General features: G+C 45.1%; 1 protein-coding gene across 1 annotated transcript in view; it reads left to right on the plus strand.

Moving 5' to 3' along the window:
* The window catches only part of ANGPTL4 (angiopoietin like 4), a 94,659-nt gene that overhangs the window by 52,938 nt on the left and 19,673 nt on the right, over positions 1-22,048 (plus strand). Inside the window, exons 4-5 of the mRNA XM_088444089.1 lie at positions 14,863-14,976; positions 18,389-18,481. Coding sequence (XP_088300215.1) covers positions 14,863-14,976; positions 18,389-18,481 — 207 coding nt within the window. The remainder of the gene's footprint in view (positions 1-14,862; positions 14,977-18,388; positions 18,482-22,048) is intronic.

The raw sequence follows: 22,048 nt of genomic DNA on the forward strand, positions 1-22,048 counted from the left end.
ATAGCGGACATGACGTAGGATGCGAGCGGCCAGGGGGCGTAGTTTTCAAAAAAACGACCACAAGTTTTGCTCGCTCGTTCAGACCTAGAGGCGTGAACAGACCGCAAAGAGCGAACGGTTCATTTGAATAGCCACCCCTATTTTCTGGACGAGCGAGCGCTAATTGCGTCCGGCTCTGAATCAGGCCCATAGTGCATGTGTCTACCTCGATGCACTCATTTCTGCCTTTTGCCCAAGTCTGCTAACAGTGTTTTGGCTACAAAAATGTGACCAAAAGCTGTCTTCTTAGGTGGTCCTTGAAGTAATTCTGTTTATAATCATTATACAGTAGGTCTACTTTAACATTTACAATACTTTCTTATTCTTAATATTTGTTATCATAAACTATATATGGCTTTCTTTTTTTTTTACTTTGCTCCTAATGATAAAAATGTGAGGCATTATCGATGCAAGAATTAAAAGTAGGTGAAAGTTCACAATTTCTGTGAAAATCGCTCTTTAAATAGTTTGTTCTTACTGGAAGCCCTGCAGGATTCCCTGTATAAACTTTCACCTACTTCTCACATCACTTGGCTTAAGCAAAGTGTAGTGTGACGTGTCCACACCCAAGGGAACAGTTTAGAATTTACTGTTTGAAATCTGTTATGACTTAGCTGCTACAGAGTTACTTGGATAAGAAATTCCGGATATGAACAAATTTAAGTTTTCTAGGGCTGTTTTTCAAAGGGTAATTATTAAAGCTGGGTACACGATCTGCAGATGGTTGTTCATACACCCTGAACAACCATTATTTGTTATCTGGCCGCTGGTCATTTTGACATCTGCAGATATATTGGGCATCGGCTGTGTAGCACACCCAACGAGATATGTCTTTAAACGACGACGTTCAGACCTATCGCTGGCGCACACAAGATATATTGGCCGATCAATTGATCGGCCAATATCAGTGATCGCAAGTATTTTACCCGCAAATGAGGACAGGGGACTCACTTTTGCAGAATGGGTGGGTCCCCTGGGACGCGCTTCGCTGCGGCCAATCCCCTTGCTCTGATTACATGATTGATGTCTTACCTAGCCCAGCGTTAGGGAGGACTATAAAAAGGAGGTTGAGCCATCCCCTTGGCGCCTTCCTTGATACAGCGGCACCAGGTGAAGACTGCACCAGGCCAGTACCTGTCCCGGCCCACGCGTGAAGCTGCCCCCCCGTATGAAGGCTGCCCCAACCTACAGCAAGACTGCCACGGTCCCCACGTGAACCTGGACCCCGGCATGAAGCAAGCACCGGCTCCCCGCATCCAGGCTGCCCCGGCCCCCGCGTGAACCCAGTCCATGCCAGGTGAAGACTGCCCCAGGCCAGTACCTGTCCCAGCCCCCGCGTGAAGACTGCCACGGTCCCCACGTGAACCCGGCCCCCGGCATGAAGCAAGCGCCGGCTCCCCGCATCCAGGCTGTCCCGGCCCCTGCGTCAACTTGGTCCAGGCCAGGTGAAGACTGCCCCAGGCCAGTACCGGTCCCAGCCCCTGCGTGAAGCCGGCCCCGTATGAAGACTGCCATGGTCCCCACGTGAACCCGGCTCACCGCGTCAAGGCTGCCCAGGCCCCCGCGTGAACCTGGCCCCCGCATCAAGACTTATGCGGCCCCTACATGAAGACTGCTCCGGCCCCCAGCGTTAAGACGGCAGACACTGCTCATGTAGCTGCACTCCCTGGCCTGTACTCGGAGGATAGACAGGCAAGTCTAAAGCGGTGAGCGCCATTGGTAGGGGTTACATAGGTGCGGTGATAGTTGGTTTGGTGCGATTATTAATACTCAACCATGGATATTTCTAAAACCTGAACTGTTGGGGTGCCTTGAGGACCAGGTTTGGGAACCTCTGTCTTAGGTGCCTGGATCACTTTATGGCAGGGATGGGGAACCTCCTGCCCGTGGGCCTTATAAGGCCCTCAGAATCATTTGGTCTGGCCTTCTGCTTTTTTCTGCTAGCCTCATATGGCTAGCAGGGCGCCTAGAATGGCACACCTCAGCCAGAATTCATGCAGCAGTGCCACCTGGAGCGTCCTTAGGAGGCTTCAGACGGTCACACCGCTGCCCTCACAGGCATTGCTGTAATCACCGGCGATTGTGGCCCCACCCCCGTGTGATGTCACGCGGAGGGAGCATGGCCTGAACCAGGCCCGCAAATAATGTTATATATATCAAAATGGCCTTCTGCAGCAAAAAGGTTCCCCACCCCTGCTTTATGGTATCAGGCTATAGTGGAGCAGGGCATTAGGACAGCGCCGGTAGCCGGTGTCTGTCTCCCGCTGCACATCCTGCTCCAAGCACTGGAAGATGGTCACCAGACACCCGCAGGTATTCTGGGACCCTTTGTTATTTATAAAAGTCTCCCTGCATGGCACTGCTTCCCAGATGTTGTGGCTTAAATTACTGGGCCGCCACAGTTTCCTGAGGTAATGCTATGTGGCAAGACAAACCTAGTACAGGGTCCGGGGCCCTCTAAGTGAGCTCCTGTGCTCAAGGAGGCAAGGTGGAGCCAGTATTTGTTTTCGGGCGCCGTCCGGTAATAACGGCTACCATCTTGACCACACTCCCAGAAGCCTGTTGGAGGTCCTTCCAGGTAAGGTGACTTCTGGCTGAGTCCCAGGTCTGCTTGAAAAGGAAGACCGACACATGCTGCATCGGAGTCCAGAGGGGAGTGTTGTTTTGTGCAGCGTGAAAAGCAATTATAGTTGTTTTCTGCTTGTTTTTCAGAGTTAGGAGCTCATTCAGACCTCACAAGATGCGGTCGCTCGCTGGCGAAAAGGGGCCGGATATTCAAATTCTTCAATCGCACTGCGTGGCATAAGGACGCCCTGTATATCTTAGCGAGCTACGGCACTGAGCGCTCGCTAGTGTATAAAGACGCCCCCTTTCCTCCCCTCACAATACCTGTCATCTCCTGGATTTGTTTGATTAATCGGTAACATCGAGCGCCATTGGAGCTGCTCACAGCCCTTGAGGTTGCCTTTCCCCGCCGCAAACACTGCGATCAGTGCGGGCTGAAATACATGCAGGTGACGTGTACAATGACGGTACTTTGTTTAATATGCACGCCCATTAAATGGCGTTTTGTTGGCCTGACACGCCTGTGTTCGCAACACCACTCCCCCGTTTACAAGCACCTTCGCCTTTTACCACCCACTTACAGCACTATCTGCCACTCAGTAGCGACCTGATAGTGGCTTTTGAGCAACCAAAATCCATTCGCAAAGACTGGCTTACACACGGGCACTGCAAATTATACGCATGTGCAGATGGGCGAAAATCGCTCAGAGCGAGCAAGCGTGACTTGGCGACCGGGTCTGAATCGGGTCCTTAGTTTCTAATGGTAGTTAGGATCATTTTTTATTTGTTTTCTTGTGTTTGTTTCTTCTTTCTTTCTTTGTTGCTTGTCTAATGGTGCGTACACACGGGACGATTAAAATGCTCGATTTGAACGATAACGATATCAATCATATCGTTATCGTTCATATTGTGCATTTTTTGGTCCCTTCCAACCCACCAATGACCTGCGATGAGCGGGCACGTATGGACGATAACGATATTGTCCATTGCCCGTGCATGCAGGCCAACCTGGTCGATATTGACCAGGTTACTATATGGACCCGCGATCGTTGATCGCGGGTCGTTGGTCGTGGTTGGTGGCGCGCAGGATGATCGATATTGATCATCCAGCACACCCAGGAGATCATTCAGCGATATTGTGCCGTGTGTATGCACACTAATATATATTGCAGTTTCAGACAAGCTAGTTAGTATTTACAATAAATGGTTAGGCTCTTTCTATTTATTTAAAGCAGACTTGCCTACTCTCCTGGAACCTGATTTTTCACACCCCTGGAAGAGTAGGCACTCCTTCCGCATCCCTCCCACTTCCTAGAGACGTCTGCAAAATGCGGATAAACTTACCTTGAATTGGGGAGGAGGCGGGACCTTTTGAAGCAATTGTATGATAATCATGTCATTTGTCATCTTGCCCTGCCCCCTATTTAAATATACACAAATCGCGTCATTTTGCCACGAGGGGGCAGGACCAAATTATGCAAATTGTCAGGCCCCGCCCCGATCACCTCCCACCTGCTACTCCTCTCCGGGCTGCTCCTGGAGAGGAAAACATCAAGGTCGGTAATGCTGGGCATGCACGGCAAGATAAAATGTCTGTCAGACCGACAGACATTTTATCTGGCCGGCTGCCAGCCGCAGATGTCCGTGGCACACACTGTGAGAGAAATCTCACAGTGTATAGCCCGGCATCTACGCTCCGCCCCCGGGGGAGGAGACATTTCCCTGTTCCTTCCGTAGGAAGGAACACAGGAAATGTCTGTCTGTCGGCCGCGCTGGGCATACACTGCCCGATGTGTCCGACAGTTACCGGGTAAATATCGCATCGGACGGGCATGCTGGAGAATCCAGCATGCCCGACCGAGCAATATTTAACCCTCGGTCGCCCCCCCCACGCTACAATTATCGCGGCGATCCGCCGATATCAGCATAAGTATGATTTAAAGTTGTACTAACAAAATATTATTTGTTAAAATAAAATAAGAAAAAGGGTGGGGGGGATACAGTTTACAGATGCAGGTCCTGCGTCTTAATTTACTAAGAATCGTGTCTGGCTCAGAATGAACACACTGGGCATTGCAGGGACACGTGTGAGATTTTCTCGATCAAACACGCAGTTTTACTAAGAATTATATTTTACTGAAATGTGGGTATATTTTGTGAGAAAAAGGTATTAGTCAATAATTTAAGCCCATATTTGCACCAACAACATAGACATTATATTAATGTGGGTACAGATTTAAATTGGGCCTACATAGAGACCATGTTAAGGTAATGTGTTTAGCACAGGTATATTTAATATTTTCAAGTATGTTTGTAATTAAACACAAACACATGGAGAGCTTATGATCCACTTCTTCACTTTGAAAAATGTGTATACATGAATTGCAGGATTGTGGTGTATTTTTAAAACTGCAACATAAGGAGTGGATTTAAGGTGCAAATTGTTATGGTGTTAACGATACTTACTGGTGATTAATTGCTCTCTGATTAATTGCTCTCTTATCTGCTTACTACTTTCTGTGCTCTGAGTGTCGCCTAATGCTACAAATGTATCTGCATGCTCACTGTATATTGCATAATATGGGGGTATATATTGCCCCATTGCCAGATTATGCAATAGACAGCAGCTGAGCACAATGTCAGATATTTTACAGCAGATTTGTCAAGACTGTGGAACGGAGATTTTAATAGCCCAAAAGTACATTCTATCCCTCATCTAGTGATCTTATTTGCATCATTATACTTTTGCTCAGTAGGGGAATCTGGAAGGGACAACTGAGTCAGAAGTCAGGAGCAACAACCATTGCCAGAATCACCTGGAAGGCAATTTAAAACATTAAAAAGGTTTATCAAATAACATATAGAAATATAGATTGGCAGTAATGGGCCAGTGTAATGTGTACAGGTTGAGTCTCCCATAACCGTATATTCTAGAAACCGGAATATTTCGGGGCAGCTGTGACGTCATGACGTGACCCGACGTCATGACGTCACTAGTGTCAATGGCCAATGATTTGCTTTAGTAAATCTCCGAGTTGCAAAATCAGGGAAAACATGGGAATACAATCTTGGCCCTATGCTGCTGGAGATCAAGTTGTACATACCCTAGTGATCTAGTATGGATTTATGTCTTAAATTAATCTGGAGAGTGTAATGCGGGCCATACACGGGGCGATTTGAAAATGTACAACACATCGGTACTGTTTCAAATTCAGCCCGATGTATCGCATGCTGCTGTGAATGGTAAACGATGCATCTTACAAGATGCTTCGTTTACCTATTTAACAGCATGACGGATCGCAGATCTTATGGTTTTTCCATAAGATCTACGATGCCGATGTACGATGGAGGGAACGCGCATCGCCATTGTACAGTATGCCAAACCACACACGATATGCACGATTGATCGAAATTGTGCACTTCGTATAAAAAATCTTACCGTGCATGGCCGGCTTATAGCTTTATATACATTGAGCAAAGTATGCCTAGAAATGTGCTTCAAAAAACAAGTGGAAGATGCAAAATGCTTCCCATTCAAACTATAGGATGAGCTCTCTGACCATAATTAACCATGCTGTTACTCTGCTAATGGGCTGCTGAAGAAGGCTGGAGTGGCCATTCTTGTTTTCTGTAACTGGTAACTGTACCCTGCTTAATCAGTATGCAGGCAAAAATGGGTGTTACTTAATTTTAATTGGTAAAATAGAAGATCAGGCAGTCACCCTGGTGTCCATTGTGTAGAAGATTTTGTAATGATTTTGTAATGTCTTACAGAAATGTTGTAAAGGGGCTCTTATGATTTTGGAGGATTTTAATATGGTCCTCGACCATCTATCGATAAATCCTCTCCTACAGTTAAATGGAGACCTTGTCAGGATCTGCAGCTTCCAGCCTAAAGCACTGCATTAATTACTGCCTGTCTGTGTGCAGTGTCAGGTGCATGCTAGTTAATTCCCCTGTCTGTGCACAGCTGCACACTGGTCTATCATTAAGGGAGACGTGCTCTGTTTGGGTCTTGCTCATGTTAAATTCCAGCCAGTCCTTCACTCCATACCGGTGATAGAAGCTTTTTCATACTCCGGTTCCTGTCTCCTGCTTGTCAGTCGAGTTCCTGAGTCAGTCTAGCTGTGTTTCGTGTGTTCCATTTACTCCATCCAGGTGGCTCCACCTGCATCCCATTCACACGTGCTGCTTGTACCATCTGGGCAGCACAGAGCGCTTCCTATCCCAGAAGCATCTGTCACCATCCGGTGGCCAGTGTCATCCCGGTGACACTGGTAGCAGCTCTGCGTTCCAGGTGCGCTACTTCGCACACCATCGCCAGTATCATCCCGGCGGCACTGGTAGCAGGTCTGCGTTCCACGTGCGCAACTTAGCACACCATCGCCAGTGTCTTCCCGGCGACACTGGTAGCCACTCTGCATTCCAGGTGCGCAAATTAGCACGTCGTCGCCAGTGTATTCCCGGCGGCACTGGTAGCACACTGTGTTCCAGGTGCGCTATTAAGCACACCGTCACCAGTGTCATCCCGGTGGCACTGGTAGCAGCCCCACGTTCTGTTGCATACCTCACCTGAGTGTCATCAGCCCAAAGGCTGCAATGGTCCTGGGGCCCCAGGTCACAATCAGCCATCTAGGCTGCTGCAACAGCCCAAAGGCTGCTTCACACCATCAGTCCCTTGGCCATGACTATAAAGGCCACAATCCGCTTCCTAGCCTGCTCCAACAGCCCCAAGGCTTCAAATCACCAGTCCCTTGGCCACGACTTTAAAGGCCACAACCAGCCCCCAAGGCTGCTCCTACAGCCCACAGGCTGCGTCACACCTCTTGCCCTCGGCACAACTAGTACAATACATTCCAGCCCTCAAGGCTGTCATCAGTTGGCTCTACATTTATACCATCGATTCCCTCCAGGAATCATAACAGGCCTACTCCCCTGCAGGATCACTCACAAGCTTTTCAGAAAGTTATAACGGAATATAAATTGTGTCATGTCTGGAGGGCAAAGAACCAGACGTTCGTGTTTATAGATTTGGAGGTGGTTGCCGATGCGGTCTGCAGGCATTGGCAACCTCCATGCGAGACTGTTTTAAAGTAGCAGTCATTTAAAAGGCAAAACCAGGTTGATTTTTGCCTTTTAAATGACTGCTACTTAAAAACATAGGGCAGTCTTGAATGGAACTCACCAATGCCTGCTGACTGCAGGCTATTACATTTACCCCTTACAATCTCGTCATAAATGTTCTCCTTCTGATATTAGTCTTTCTAAAGAAATGCATCAGGAACAAGATAATTGGAATGTCTGCTTTGTGCGAGGTACACCAGAATTTGTTCAGGTTGAAACAGAAGTTCTGTGTTCATGGCGATAGGGCAGAATGCTGGCATGAAAGCTGAGGGGGAAATTGGCTGAAGAGAGAATTTGTGCTATTTTTAATAAGGGTGTCAGATCCTGAATATTACTCCCAGTTGTATAATTTGTCTAGTGACCCACAGATCAACCCATTTCAGAGAATGTCAGGTTTTTGGATGCTCTCAATCTCCCATCATTGGATTTGGAGACTATTTCTTGCCTGGTAATCCTCGGTCGGAAGAGGATGTTGCTGGGGCTATGGATTCTTTGCCACTAGATAAGGCACCTGGCCATGACAGCTATATCAATCATTTCTATAAAACATTTCAAGATCTCTTCGTCCCAGTGCTTGCCCCGTTGTTCAACAATGCCTCGGACAAGTGTTTCTTCCCACAGGAAATGTTAGAGGCACAATGTCACACGCCGGCCTGGAGACCCCAGAATCAGACCCCGTCGCTTACCTGTGCGGGCGCTGACCCGCGCTGTCTTCCGGCTCCCGCGCTGTACGCTCCTTCCTCTTCTCCCATGGCAGTCTCCGCTGTTGTCCTCTGGAGGGTCCCGCTGCTGTGCTGCTCCCACGCCGGCTCCTGCTCACCGCTGGTCCCCGCTGACTACCTCCAGGAAGCGCTGTCCTCCGGTCCATGGGCGCGGCCATCTTGGATTGCCCATGTGACCCCACTACCACCAATGAGGAGCCTTCTCCTTCTCTCTCAGCCTGTCAGCTCCCAGTGTCCACTATAAAAGGATCCCCAATGCTCACACAAGTTGCCAGTGCAACTAGTTTCTTAGTTTAGCTAAGTAGCCTTCCCACTGCGCTCCAGCCGCTCCACGTAGCCACTCAGCTACCAACGTCTACCCACGGCTATCCAGCCGCTCCACGTAGCCACTCAGCTACCAACGTCTACCCACGGCTATCCAGCCGCTTCTCGTAGCCGCTCAGCTACCAACGTCTACCTACGGCTATCCAGCCACTCCACGTAGCCACTCAGCTACCAACGTCTACCCACGGCTATCCAGCCGCTCCACGTAGCCGCTCAGCTACCAACGTCTACCCACGGCTATCCAGCCACTCCACGTAGCCGCTCAGCTACCAACGTCTACCCACGGCTATCCAGCCGCTCCACGTAGCCACTCAGCTACCAACGTCTACCCACGGCTATCCAGCCGCTCCACGTAGCCACTCAGCTACCAACGTCTACCCACGGCTATCCAGCCGCTCCACGTAGCCACTCAGCTACCAAACGTCTACCCACGGCTATCCAGCCGCTCCACGTAGCCACTCAGCTACCAACATCTACCCACGGCTAACCAGCCGCTCCACGTAGCCACTCAGCTACCAACATCTACCCACGGCTATCCAGCCGCTCCACGTAGCCACTCAGCTACCAACGTCTACCCACGGCTATCCAGCCGCTCCACGTAGCCACTCAGCTACCAATGTCTACCCTAGGCTATCCAGCCGCTCCACGTAGCTTCCTAGCTATCTCGTTACTGCCGCATTCCTCAAACTCCTGTCAGTTCGCTGCACCCTCTCATGCGGAGAAACTTCATTAAGCCATGCCTCCTCCAGCGAGCGTCTGCGCCAAGTAATACAGATCCAAGGCCCAGTCCGGGAACACAGCTCCTAAATTCCACGCTTGTGACACACAAATTGTATCACTATGCCAAGTTAACACATAGACGGAGGGCCTGATTCAGAGATGGACGGATTTGCAGAGCTGCACACAAGCGGCTGTTCAATTCCGTCCATCTCGGATGCAAATGCAGAAGGAGGTGTCAGGCGTCGCAGGCTGGGATCACCATTGTGACCGATGGTTGCTCCTTTCGTCAGGCTACGGGAGCTGAAGCTTCCCATAGCCTGCCTGGATGCTGGTCACTTAAGAGGCCAGGAATCTGCATCCACCAACGCAGACCCTAGCCTCGTCCTCCCGAAAAATGGGGATGACACATCCCCTTTTCAGGGAATGGTGACCAGACACGCCCCCACTCTACCCCTGCAGCTTGGGGCGGTCTGTGAACGAGATCGCAGGACCAGTTCTGCACAGGCGCAGACCCGTCAACATCGGAGATGTACGTTAATCATTGGACTAAAATACATTCTTGAATCACACCCTGAGTTCGCTGATCCGTTTTTTGAGGGTTTTTTTGCTCTCTTTGGATGCCGAAAAGGTTACATTGGGGCTGTGACTTCTATATTAGCTCGTTACTCTAACCCGTCTGCTAGAGTATTTGCGAATGGGTCATTTCACGGTAACTCGCGTTACAAAGTGTCATAGCAAACAGCAATTCCTGTATACAGTTTTTTAAAGCATGACCTGTCTTATTATTTTTTTAGTAAAAGAAATTAATTTTGCATAAATTCCTTTTGCTGTTGATAGCCATGCATATATTGTTCTTGCTATGTTACGTTGTAACGCGTGTTACCATGGAATGACCCAAATGGTATTCTTTCCTCTGCCCTTTTAATATCTAATTGCACCCGCCAAGGTTGCCCGCTTTCCTTTGGTTTTCATGTATGCTATAGAGGAACAATTTGGACTATGGCTACTATACTAGGTACTTGGCAGATCGTTTAATGTGTACCCAGCATTACTGTCCCTGCAAGTCGTCTTAGAGTAATATTCATGGGTGTCCTACTATAAGTTTTTACCTCTAAGATGGAGGCCCTCCCGATAAATTTCTCATCAGATCTACTGTCTAGGCTTAGCGGGGCCTATAGGTTATGCTTGGTAATATAGAAGTCTTTCCTATCTAGGGGTCCAGATCCCAATACATGGGGCAGATATTGTGGTATGTAACTATCACTCATGACAGCTGATTGGATACTGCAGGAAGTTTTGTGGTTAGGCCGTATTGCTGCATTAAAAATGCTTCTTTTACTTATGTGTTTATTTCGCACCAGTTACTGCCCTTGTCGCTATTCACTACATTTTATGGTGTACTGACAAAATATGTTTGGAAGTCAAAGAAACCTAGATTGGCTAAGATGTAATATGTCCTCACCTAGGTCAGAGGGGGGTCTTGCCTTTGCAGATCTTGAACTATACCAAAAGGCATGCCTTTTGTGCCAAATTAGGGATTGGTTTACACTAGATAGTCCAAAACCATGGGTTCTCTTAGAGTGGGGAATCTCTCAACCGGTTTAATTAACTGATCAATTATGGTTACACTGTCCTATAGAATCCAGGTACCTTCTCATTCCACTGCAGTATTAGCCACCTTTACTGCATGGCATAAAGTGGTTTCTCGGTTAAACTACTAACCTTACATTGGAACGTATAGCTAGCTACCTTTATCCCTAACTTGGGATTCAATAATTGGAAGGCAAAGGGGGAAACTTCACTGACAGAAGTGACGTCTAAATTTTCTCAAATTCCATTTCCTCTAGGGATTTCTATTCATATTTACAGTTGCGTCACTGGTTACAAAGCTTACATTTGGGATCACAACCATGGATGGCCACCCCAAAGTATATTTTTGAGAAATCAACATCAGTCAGGTACACAAGAGGTATTTCTTGGTGGTATAGCCTATGTTTATGTGCATTTAAACCTTTGAAGTATTCTGCCTTAATAAAATGGGAAGCTGACCTCTCCAGATCTCTTTCGGAAGATGAATGAAGCTGTTTTTTTTGTTTTTTTTTCATGTCTCTAAATGTGTTTTCATGCTAAAATGTTTTTTTTTTTTTAGAAATTCTTCCATAGACCATACTTGACACCTGATAAGCTCCATAAAATCTGGCCTTCTATCTCACATGGTAATATGGAGATATTTACAATGTGTCCTGGACATGCCCCAAATTGGTTCAGTTGTAGCACAAGGTGTTTTCATTGATTACTAAGATTACTAGGATCTGTATGGCCCCGGATCCCCTTTTAGCTCTATTTCATGTATACCTTAGAGGGAATTGGTATGTAATGCCGGCTATTGGGATGCCTCCAGTCAAAAATGCCTACAGCGGCATCCCGATGGTTGGTATAGTAACCATTCCCCCTTCTCCCCCAAACCCTCTCTTCATGTAGCCTCACCCTAACCCACACCGCACCCTAACCCTCCCTGTTAATGTCTAAACCTAGGTCTTCCCCCTTTGTGCCTAAATCTAAATCCCCCCCCTTCCCCCGGGCTAACGGCCAAGTGCACCCCGGACCTACCTCGTTCGGGCTGGCGTCCTTCTGGATTCCGGTGTCGGGATTATTTCGTATTTTGACGCCTATAATAAGTCCCGTGTCGGACTTTCAGCGTCAGGTATCAGACCAGCGGCATGCCGTCCGCCGGTCTGATATAGCATCTACTGACAGGTATGTGCTGGCATATTTTAATTTTGACTATGGTTGTAATTGTTCACCATTGGCAGTGATACCGAAGCTTGACATTATTGAGGCTCTCATTGTGAGTTTGAGATGGCGGGATGCCCTTATTCTTCTTTAGCAGCTAACCCACTAATGAAATGGTTTGGGTGGAGTGAATGTTAGGCATAGACAAGGTTCTGCTACTTAAAAATATAAAATAAAATGGGACTATGTACATTTTCTGTTTGCTATATATTTGGCTTCTGTACAATTTAAATAATTATAATTCAAATAATAAAAATGTTATTGAAAAAAAAAATATATATATATATATATATATATATATATATATATATATATACATAGGATGAGCGAGCTGACAGCTGGGCACTCAATTACCCATCAGTCAGTACAAACCTGCCCCTCCCCAAATGCTGGTCTTGCTCCACAAACCAATGCACATTGGTAGATATCTAGGTACACTAGCACAAATCAGGGTGTGTAACATCACCAAACAGGATTTTGCAGAGTGTGATTTAAGTAGGTCCTGTGATAGTTATTAAGGAGCGGGCAGAGTTATTGTCATGGTGTGAGGCATCAGGAAGCCACAGATTGGTATCTAGTGGATGGAGCAGGCTCCCCTATATCTCCAAGTATCTGTTCATATAGAACTGATAGAGGAAGATTGTGGTGAAAATTGCACTTCTCTATTAAACAAATCACGTTAATTCTTAAAATCACCTTTTATTTGACTTGTATTTTGTATTGTTATTTTAAAAACAAATAAAGTAGAGTCCAGTGACCAGTATTGTAGGATAAATAATACATTGTAATAAGGGAGTGTTCATAAGTCATAGCAAGAAAACTGCAGCAGATAGGAAGACACTGATACTTCACCCAAATTGCACAATTGTAGAATATTTTTATCAACTTTTAAGCCTCAAGGCTTTTTAGGAAACCAAAACAGTAAATCACTATTAGCCTACACGTTGTTTTGGATCAAGTGCTGACAGCTTTGCTTTCAAAGTGATCATAAACAAGACTTTGATGTCATATTGTTTACTGTTGCTGCCAAGGGTGTCCTATGACAAAGAACTTCCTGCAAATGTTTTATTACATCATAAGGAGACACAAAGTGAACCTGGTATTAATCCAATTGCAAGAATGGTTGTTAGTTGTGAAACCTGTTGTTTCAAACCCTATTTCCACAGTGTACTGATTTAAATAAAGTGTCATGATGCAGCCATCAGCAATGTGCTCCTATAGCTTTGCCACATCAGTGTCTCATCTGTGATTTCCTACTCCATTTGCTAATTTTATGTTGTGTTTGTTTTATTGCAGAGGCAAGCTGTTGGCCAGTTAAACCTTGACTAGGCATTATTCTAAGCTGTTAGAATCAGATGCACTCACTATGAATTATAGAATACTAGCGAACCACCTGGCTTCGCACGGGAGCAATTTTGAATTTACAGCAATTCGTTTTTTGTATCCGAGGTTTTATAAGATTTCCTTGTAGACAACATTAGTTGTTTTCCCTCCTGACCTCAACATGAAAAGATTTAGGGGTCTTTTTTCTTAGTCTTGGATGGAGATAAAGGGAGTTGAGGTAAAGTACCAGCCAATCAGCTCCTGACTGCCATGTCACAAGCTGTGTTTGAAAAATGACAAGGGCTGGTTGGTTGGTACTTTACTCCGTCTACTTTATCTCCTTCCAAGACCTAGTAAATAAACCCCTTAGTTTTAAGGTGACACGCAAAAGGGCCATGTAAAGTTGTCTTGAGACAAAACAGTCTCCACTTAGGTCAATTCCAGCCATGTTAAGTGTCTGTCCCTGTGCTGTGTTTATTTATTGTCATGCCAAAGCAGACTCTTACCAGGAATTGGACTCTTTTGAAATTAAAGAATCATTTTTCACATAAACGAAATGGGAATGGTAAAAGAAATTTAAAAAAAATTAATTTTGTATCACTAAACAGGGCTTACATCTATTTTTCTTTGAGAAGCTGAATATTATGTATCAATCATTACATGGTATGAAATCGAGTCCATCATTATGCTATATCTTTCACGGTTTAGACAGCGGAAGCTAAGAAAGCGCTCGGGCATCAGTTTTTTCATTGACTGCTTCACTACAATCATCACTGTTCGGCTCCTTTTTGTCATACATTAATATTTTATACACAGAAGCCTTCCTTGGCAAATGCTCTATAGAATAGTGTAAACTGCATCAAAATCCATACAGTGGTTCTCTATATTAGTCCGAATAAACAGGCAGACACCTACCAGGGACTATGTATATATGTGCCCGGGTTTGCCACATGGCGCTCTCCAGCTGTTCTTAACTGCAGCTACTCCTTTGTTTAATAGGACAGTGTGGCTCAATCTGAGGCTAATGCCACAATTAGCATGCTTTGTGACCAGTGCTAGATTGTGCTACTTGTTCAAAATTTTGCTTCATCTGTATTTCTTAAAACTAAACTCTATAAAGTTCTAGATTTCTTTCACCAACTATTTACAAATATAATGAATTTTAAATGTTTGGTGTAAATTATTTGAAGTGTTACGAAAAGATATTTGTGAAGATGAAGCACCCTATAAATGCTATCTCTCTTCTCTCCAGACTTGCCATCTGATTGTCAGAAAATCTTTTTGAATGGTGAAAAAAATAGTGGTATCTACAGAATCCAGCCAGCCAATGCAAAACCTTTTGAAGTGTTTTGTGAAATGACAGCTGGTGAGTCTTCATTTATATGGTATTGCTCTCATAGGATGCTTTACTTCCTTTTGTTACTCTCCATGTCCCCAACAGCATTTTACAATAGGACTCTAGCAAATCTACTTATCTTTGATTCATGTGAGTGCAAACCTAAAATCTATATAGAGCAAACCAAAATAATTTAATTGCAGAATACTTGTAAATACATGTCATTGAACTTTCCATCTGCAGAAGATTAAGTATTTTTTTTTATATGCGAGGAAGGTTTAGGGTGCGGGAAGCGGGGGTTAGCTTTAGGCACCCCTGAGGGGACTTGGAGTTAGGTACCCCCCAGGATTTTTAGGGCTAGGGACCACTAAGGGAGGGTTAGGGGGGATAAGTGAGGGTTAGGGTACTTACCAGCCGACGTCAGGATGTCTTCCTGTCGAGCTGCCATAGTCAGGATTTGAACCGGCGGCTAAACAGCCATCGGTATATCAGTCCCATTTCGTAAAGATAACAGAACTTGCTAGTGACTGAAAACACAATGTCGCAGTCAGTGGCATTACTTTAGGTAAGGGGTGGGCAATAAGCGGCCCCACAACTATTGTAAAACTACACATCCCAGCATACCATGCCACAGTTTTGCTATTTGGCCATGCTAAAAATGGTGCAAGGCATGCTGGAATTTGTAGAGGTGGTGACACCCGGTGTGGCATGGTGGTCTGCATGCCTCAAAGCCATGCCCCCCTGCTGTGTCACATTTTGTGGGAGTGACCAAATGTCTTGCTCCTAATTCACATTGGGGGCTTGCCCAATGTTCCGGCAGCCGCTGGGCAGCCTCTCCCTGTCCTCCCTAAACAGATTTTGGGGACGTGACTGCATGTCACGCCCCCGTTCTCAGCACACTGGGCCTCCCTGCACAGTGTAGCTGCTCGGTGACACCAAAATAGCAAAGCAGCTGTGCTATTTTGGTGTACCCCCCTCAGATGGTGTCACCTGGTGCAGCCCGCAATATTATAATAATAATAATAATAATTTTATTTATATAGCGCTTTTCTCCCATAGGACTCAGTCGCTTTACAGACATCAGAAAACCTGGTATATTGTACAAGGATTTGGTGTTGCTAAAGAATAGAAAACCACACCGAGATAATTAAAATCAACCGAAACCTAGAGAGCACAATAAGCATATTGCGGAGTTGGTGCAGACATTTTGGGAAATAACTTCCATGGGTTATATATTCCATCCACAAAGATACCAAATGAGGCAGCCGTCGTGTGCGCACTACGTAGGATTACCCTGGGTGGAATAGGTTACGCCTAGAAGAGATGACCCAATCATTCATGATCCTCCCAGCAAATCAGCTGTGACCATAGGCGTCACTAGGGGTAGTGACGCCAATGGTCGCAGCTGATTTGCTGGAAGAGTCATGAATGATTAGTATTTCATAAACTGCACCTTACATGAATATTGCATAGTTGTATGTTTCCGGATTGTAGCATAATTGGCAATATCAAGCGCTGCATAGGCAGATTGTTTTAGTGGCTTCTACCCAAAGCACATCCCCACTGTATACAGGACTGTTAAAATTAAAGTATCCCTAATTTGAGCACCCTGGAGCAAGTTTAAAGGCTCGTAATGAAGAAAAATGTAGATGGGCACCTCAGATGATGCCATTTATTGGAATATGCATATGTGTGTGCATATGTATGTACATATATATATATATATATATATATATATATATATACACAAGTTGTCAAGGTGCGGCACTCACGGTCTGAAATAACTTCATACAGGCGGTAGATATCTTAATGTTTCGGTTTATAACTGTCTTTAGAACATGCTCTGAAGACAGTTATAAACTGAAACGTTAACACATCTACCGCCTGTATCAAGTTATTTCAGACCGTGAGTGCCGCACCTTGACAACCTGTATCTGTGCCGAATTGTGGAGGCACCCGGTAAAGTTGAACTTTTTTATATATGAGTGCCGGTCCTGCGCTGTACTGTGTGTGTGTGTGTGTATATAATATATAGGTGTGTGTATGTGTGTGTATATATATATATATATATATATATATATATATATATATATATACATACACACATATACATACACACACAGGTTGAGTCTGATATCCAAAATGCTTGGGACCAATGGTATTTTGGATAACTTAATATTCCGTATTTTGGAATATTTGTATATCATTATGAGATATCTTGGGAATGGGACCCAAATATACACACAGAATGCATTTGTGTTATATACACCTTATACACACAGCCTGCAGGTTATACAATATTTTAAATAATTTTGTGACTCAAATGAATTTTATGTATGTACACAAACTTTGTTTATGTTTCATATACACCTTATACACACAGCCTGAGGGTAATGTTATACAATATTTTTAATAATTTGTGCCTTAGACAAAGTTTGTGTAAATTGAACCTTCAAAAATGAAAGGTTTCATTATCTCAGTCATGCCAAAATAATTCCGTATTTCGGAATATTTGAATATGGGAAACTCAACGTGTGTGTGTGTGTGTGTTACATTCAAGTGATTTTATAGCTATATCACCACCTGGTGAGGAAATTATGTAACTAATGCTTTTATTTTTTTTGCAATAAATGGCAAGCTCATCCTCTGAAGTACCTGTTATCCAAATTTCTCTTCTTCTTAACGGCCCTATATGTGGACCAATTAACACACTTGATAACTTGGGAAGTTATTATATTTTGTTTATAGAAAGCATAAATGGCACTAAATTCTATCCAGGTGACTGTACAACATCTGCTTTCCAAGTCCCTACACAATGTGATCAGTTAGTCAGAGTAGCAAATGCTATTGACACACTAAGACCATTCTGTAATCCATCTTACATGTTCTGCCCCTGTCCTCTCGCAGCAGTCAGGACAGTTGTCTACACCATTATGTAGCAACAAAAAAGAAATTAAATTAAAATGTATCTTGGGCATTTCCTAAATGCTTGCATTGGTAGATGACGTGATAGTGGGGACCTGAATTATGCAAAACTGCATCTATGCCCTTTCCTTCTGAAGATAGTTAGATGCACTCTGCTAGAGAGTTTATCTCACCTGCCAAAATACATATTCACACTGTACAATAAGGTGCAAAATATGAATGTTGGTCATGGCAATATTTTATAGTCCATATGATGCAAGGCCAAGTTATATTGTTTTACTGAATAAATATCATTGAGTAACCTCTACAGGTTCTAGAAATACTATCTAAAATAATAAACCAAAGACGTTATGTACCAATGTTTTATATTACACATTTTAGTTCTGTTATTTTACACACATTTTAGTTCTGTTATTTTACACAGCATAACAGAAGCTGATCAATCTATATTATAAATGCACACGTCAAGAGTAGCCATAGATAGTACAGACTTCATTGATACTTTATTTCCTCGAAGGTGGATGGACTGTGGTGCAAAGACGCAAAGATGGTTCTGTGGATTTTGACCAACTCTGGGAAGCTTATGAAAATGGATTTGGTAATCTAAATGGTCAGTATAATGTTTTAATGTGTCGAATGGCCACTTTTATGTGCTCCAAAAATATTAAGGTCAATAGGAAATATGTATAGTAAACTAAGCAACATAACTATGTAATATATCTGGAATAGACAGTAGGTTCTATATGCACTTTTATAATTATTATTTTATTACATAATGCAGAGCTCTGCAGAGAATGTACAGTTATTCTCACCAGTCCCTCCCCCAGTGGAGCTTACAGTCTGAATACTCTTCCACATTAACACTAGGGTTCATTTCTTCCAAAGCCAATTAGCATATCACTATAGTTTTTGGACTGTAGGAGGAACAGATATGGGGAGAAATCCCCATATATATAGTGCTCTTCTTCATAATAGAACTGATGGTCGCGGCGCTTTGAGGCAGCAGAACTACCCATTGTGCCACTATGCCATCAAACTTGCACTCTCCTTCACACAGCTGATAAAGAGTAGGGGTGAGCGGGTTCGGATTTCTGAAATCCGAACCCCCCCGAGCCCCCCCGATCCGAGTCCGATCCGAGTCAGGCTCGACTTTTCCCGCCTGACTCGGATCTGAAATCGAGGCAAAACGTCATCATCCCGCCTTCCGAGTCTCGTGGGTTTTGGATCCTATATAAGGTACCCGCGTCGGCGCCATTTTCTCACTCGGCTGTGGACAGTGAAGAGGGAGGGTGGGAGTTAGGGCTGTGTAGTGTAGTGTAGTGCTGCTGTTGTCCACTACTTCAAAGTCCATAGGGGCTGGCTGTGTTGTGCTGTGCTGCTGTTGTTAATAGGGGCTGTGTCCACTACTTCAAAGTCCATAGGGGCTGGCTGGACTGTGTTGTGCAGTCAGTTCTCCATAGGGGCTGTGTCCACTCCAAAGTCCTGTGCAGTGTCCCAGTCCTAAAGGAGTGCTGTAGTGTTGTCCAGGGGGTGCTCTGTCCATCAGGGGTGCTCCCCCCAAGTGCTAAAAAAATAATATATTTTCTGTGTTTGTGAATTGTGTGCGCAGTAGCCGCACGTGCATCAACAAAGTAGTGCCAAGCGTGCGCCTGTGTCATAAGTAAAGGGCCGGCTGGCTTGACCGTTAAAGGGTGCTGTAACCCCCGAAAGTACACTCCAGTCCAAACCCAAAAAAAATTATTTTCTGTGTTTGTGAATTGTGTGCGCAGTAGCCGCACGTGCATCAACAAAGTAGTGCCAAGCGTGCGCCTGTGTCATAAGTAAAGGGCCGGCTGGCTTGACCGTTAAGGGTGCTGTAACCCCCGAAAGTACACTCCAGTCCAAACCAAAAAAAAAATTATTTTCTGTGTTTGTGAATTGTGTGCGCAGTAGCCGCACGTGCATCAACAAAGTAGTGCCAAGCGTGCACCTGTGTCATAAGTAAAGGGCCGGCTGGCTTGACCGTTAAAGGGTGCTGTAACCCCCAAAGTACACTCCAGTCCAAACCAAAAAAAAAATAATTTTCTGTGTTTGTGAATTGTGTGCGCAGTAGCCGCACGTGCATCAACAAAGTAGTGCCAAGCGTGCGCCTGTGTCATAAGTAAAGGGCCGGCTGGCTTGACCGTTAAAGGGTGCTGTAACCCCCAAAGTACACTCCAGTCCAAACCAAAAAAAAAATTATTTTCTGTGTTTGTGAATTGTGTGCGCAGTAGCCGCACGTGCATCAACAAAGTAGTGCCAAGCGTGCGCCTGTGTCATAAGTAAAGGGCCGGCTGGCTTGACCGTTAAAGGGTGCTGTAACCCCCGAAAGTACACTCCAGTCCAAACCAAAAAAAAATTATTTTCTGTGTTTGTGAATTGTGTGCGCAGTAGCCGCACGTGCATCAACAAAGTAGTGCCAAGCGTGCGCCTGTGTCATAAGTAAAGGGCCGGCTGGCTTGACCGTTAAAGGGTGCTGTAACCCCCAAAGTACACTCCAGTCCAAACCAAAAAAAAAATTATTTTCTGTGTTTGTGAATTGTGTGCGCAGTAGCCGCACGTGCATCAACAAAGTAGTGCCAAGCGTGCGCCTGTGTCATAAGTAAAGGGCCGGCTGGCTTGACCGTTAAAGGGTGCTGTAACCCCCAAAGTACACTCCAGTCCAAACCAAAAAAAAAATTATTTTCTGTGTTTGTGAATTGTGTGCGCAGTAGCCGCACGTGCATCAACAAAGTAGTGTCAAGCGTGCGCCTGTGTCATAAGTAAAGGGCCGGCTGGCTTGACCGTTAAAGGGTGCTGTAACCCCCGAAAGTACACTCCAGTCCAAACCAAAAAAAATTTATTTTCTGTGTTTGTGAATTGTGTGCGCAGTAGCCGCACGTGCATCAACAAAGTAGTGCCAAGCGTGCGCCTGTGTCATAAGTAAAGGGCCGGCTGGCTTGACCGTTAAAGGGTGCTGTAACCCCCGAAAGTACACTCCAGTCCAAACCAAAAAAAAATTATTTTCTGTGTTTGTGAATTGTGTGCGCAGTAGCCGCACGTGCATCAACAAAGTAGTGCCAAGCGTGCGCCTGTGTCATAAGTAAAGGGCCGGCTGGCTTGACCGATAAAAGGGTGCTGTAACCCACAAAGTACACTCCAGTCCAAACCAAAAAAAAAATTATTTTCTGTGTTTAGCCGCACGTATATATCAAATCGATATAACATAAATGGAGGACCAAACTTTCTCCGATAAAAATAAAATAGAGAAAGATCAAGAACCACTTCCTCCTAGTGCTGAAGCTGCTGCCACTAGTCATGACATAGACGATAACATGCCATCAACGTCGTCTGCCAAGGCCAATGCCCAATGTCATAGTAGAGGGCACATACAATCCCAAATGGCAAAGTTCAGGAAAATGACCTTGAAAAAGACATTTAAATCAGCTGAAGAGAAACGTAAACTTGCCAATATGCCATTTACGACACGGAGTGGCAAGGAACGGCTAAGGTCGATCCCTAGTATGTTCATGACTAGTGGTTCAGCTTCACATGACGATGGAAGCCCTCCTCCCACTAAAAAAATCAAAAGAGTTAAGCTGGCAAAAGCACAGCGAAGAACTGTGCTTTCTAAGAAGATATCACAAATCCCCAAGGAGAGTCCAAGTGTGGTGGTGGTTGCGATGCCTGACCTTCCCAGCACTGGACGGGAAGAGGTGGCTCTTTCCACCATTTGCACGCCCCCTGCAAGTGCTGAAAGGAGCACCCACAGTCCACTTGCTGATATGCAAATTGAAGATGTCACTGTTGAAGTACAACAGGATGAGGATACTGGTGTAGCTGGCGCTGAGGAGGAAGTTGGCGAGGAGGATTCTGATGGTGATGTGGTTTGTTTAAATCAGGCTCCGGGGGAGACAGTTGTTGTCCGTGGGATGAAAAAGCCCATCACGGTCATGCCTGGGCAGAAGACCAAACATTCCACCTCTTTGGTCTGGCAATATTTCTATCCAAATCCGGACAACAACTGTCTTGCCATATGTACCATATGTAAAGGTGAAATAAGTAGGGGTAGGGACGTCAACCACCTAGGAACATCCTCCCTAATACGGCACCTGCAGCGCGTTCATAAAAAGTTACTGTCAAGTTCAGAAACTTTGGCTAAGACCGTAAGCAGTCCAGG

This window comes from Taudactylus pleione, unplaced genomic scaffold, assembly GCF_031769625.1.
Source record: "Taudactylus pleione unplaced genomic scaffold, aTauple2 ptg000347l, whole genome shotgun sequence".
Classification (NCBI taxonomy): Eukaryota; Metazoa; Chordata; class Amphibia; order Anura; family Myobatrachidae; genus Taudactylus; species Taudactylus pleione.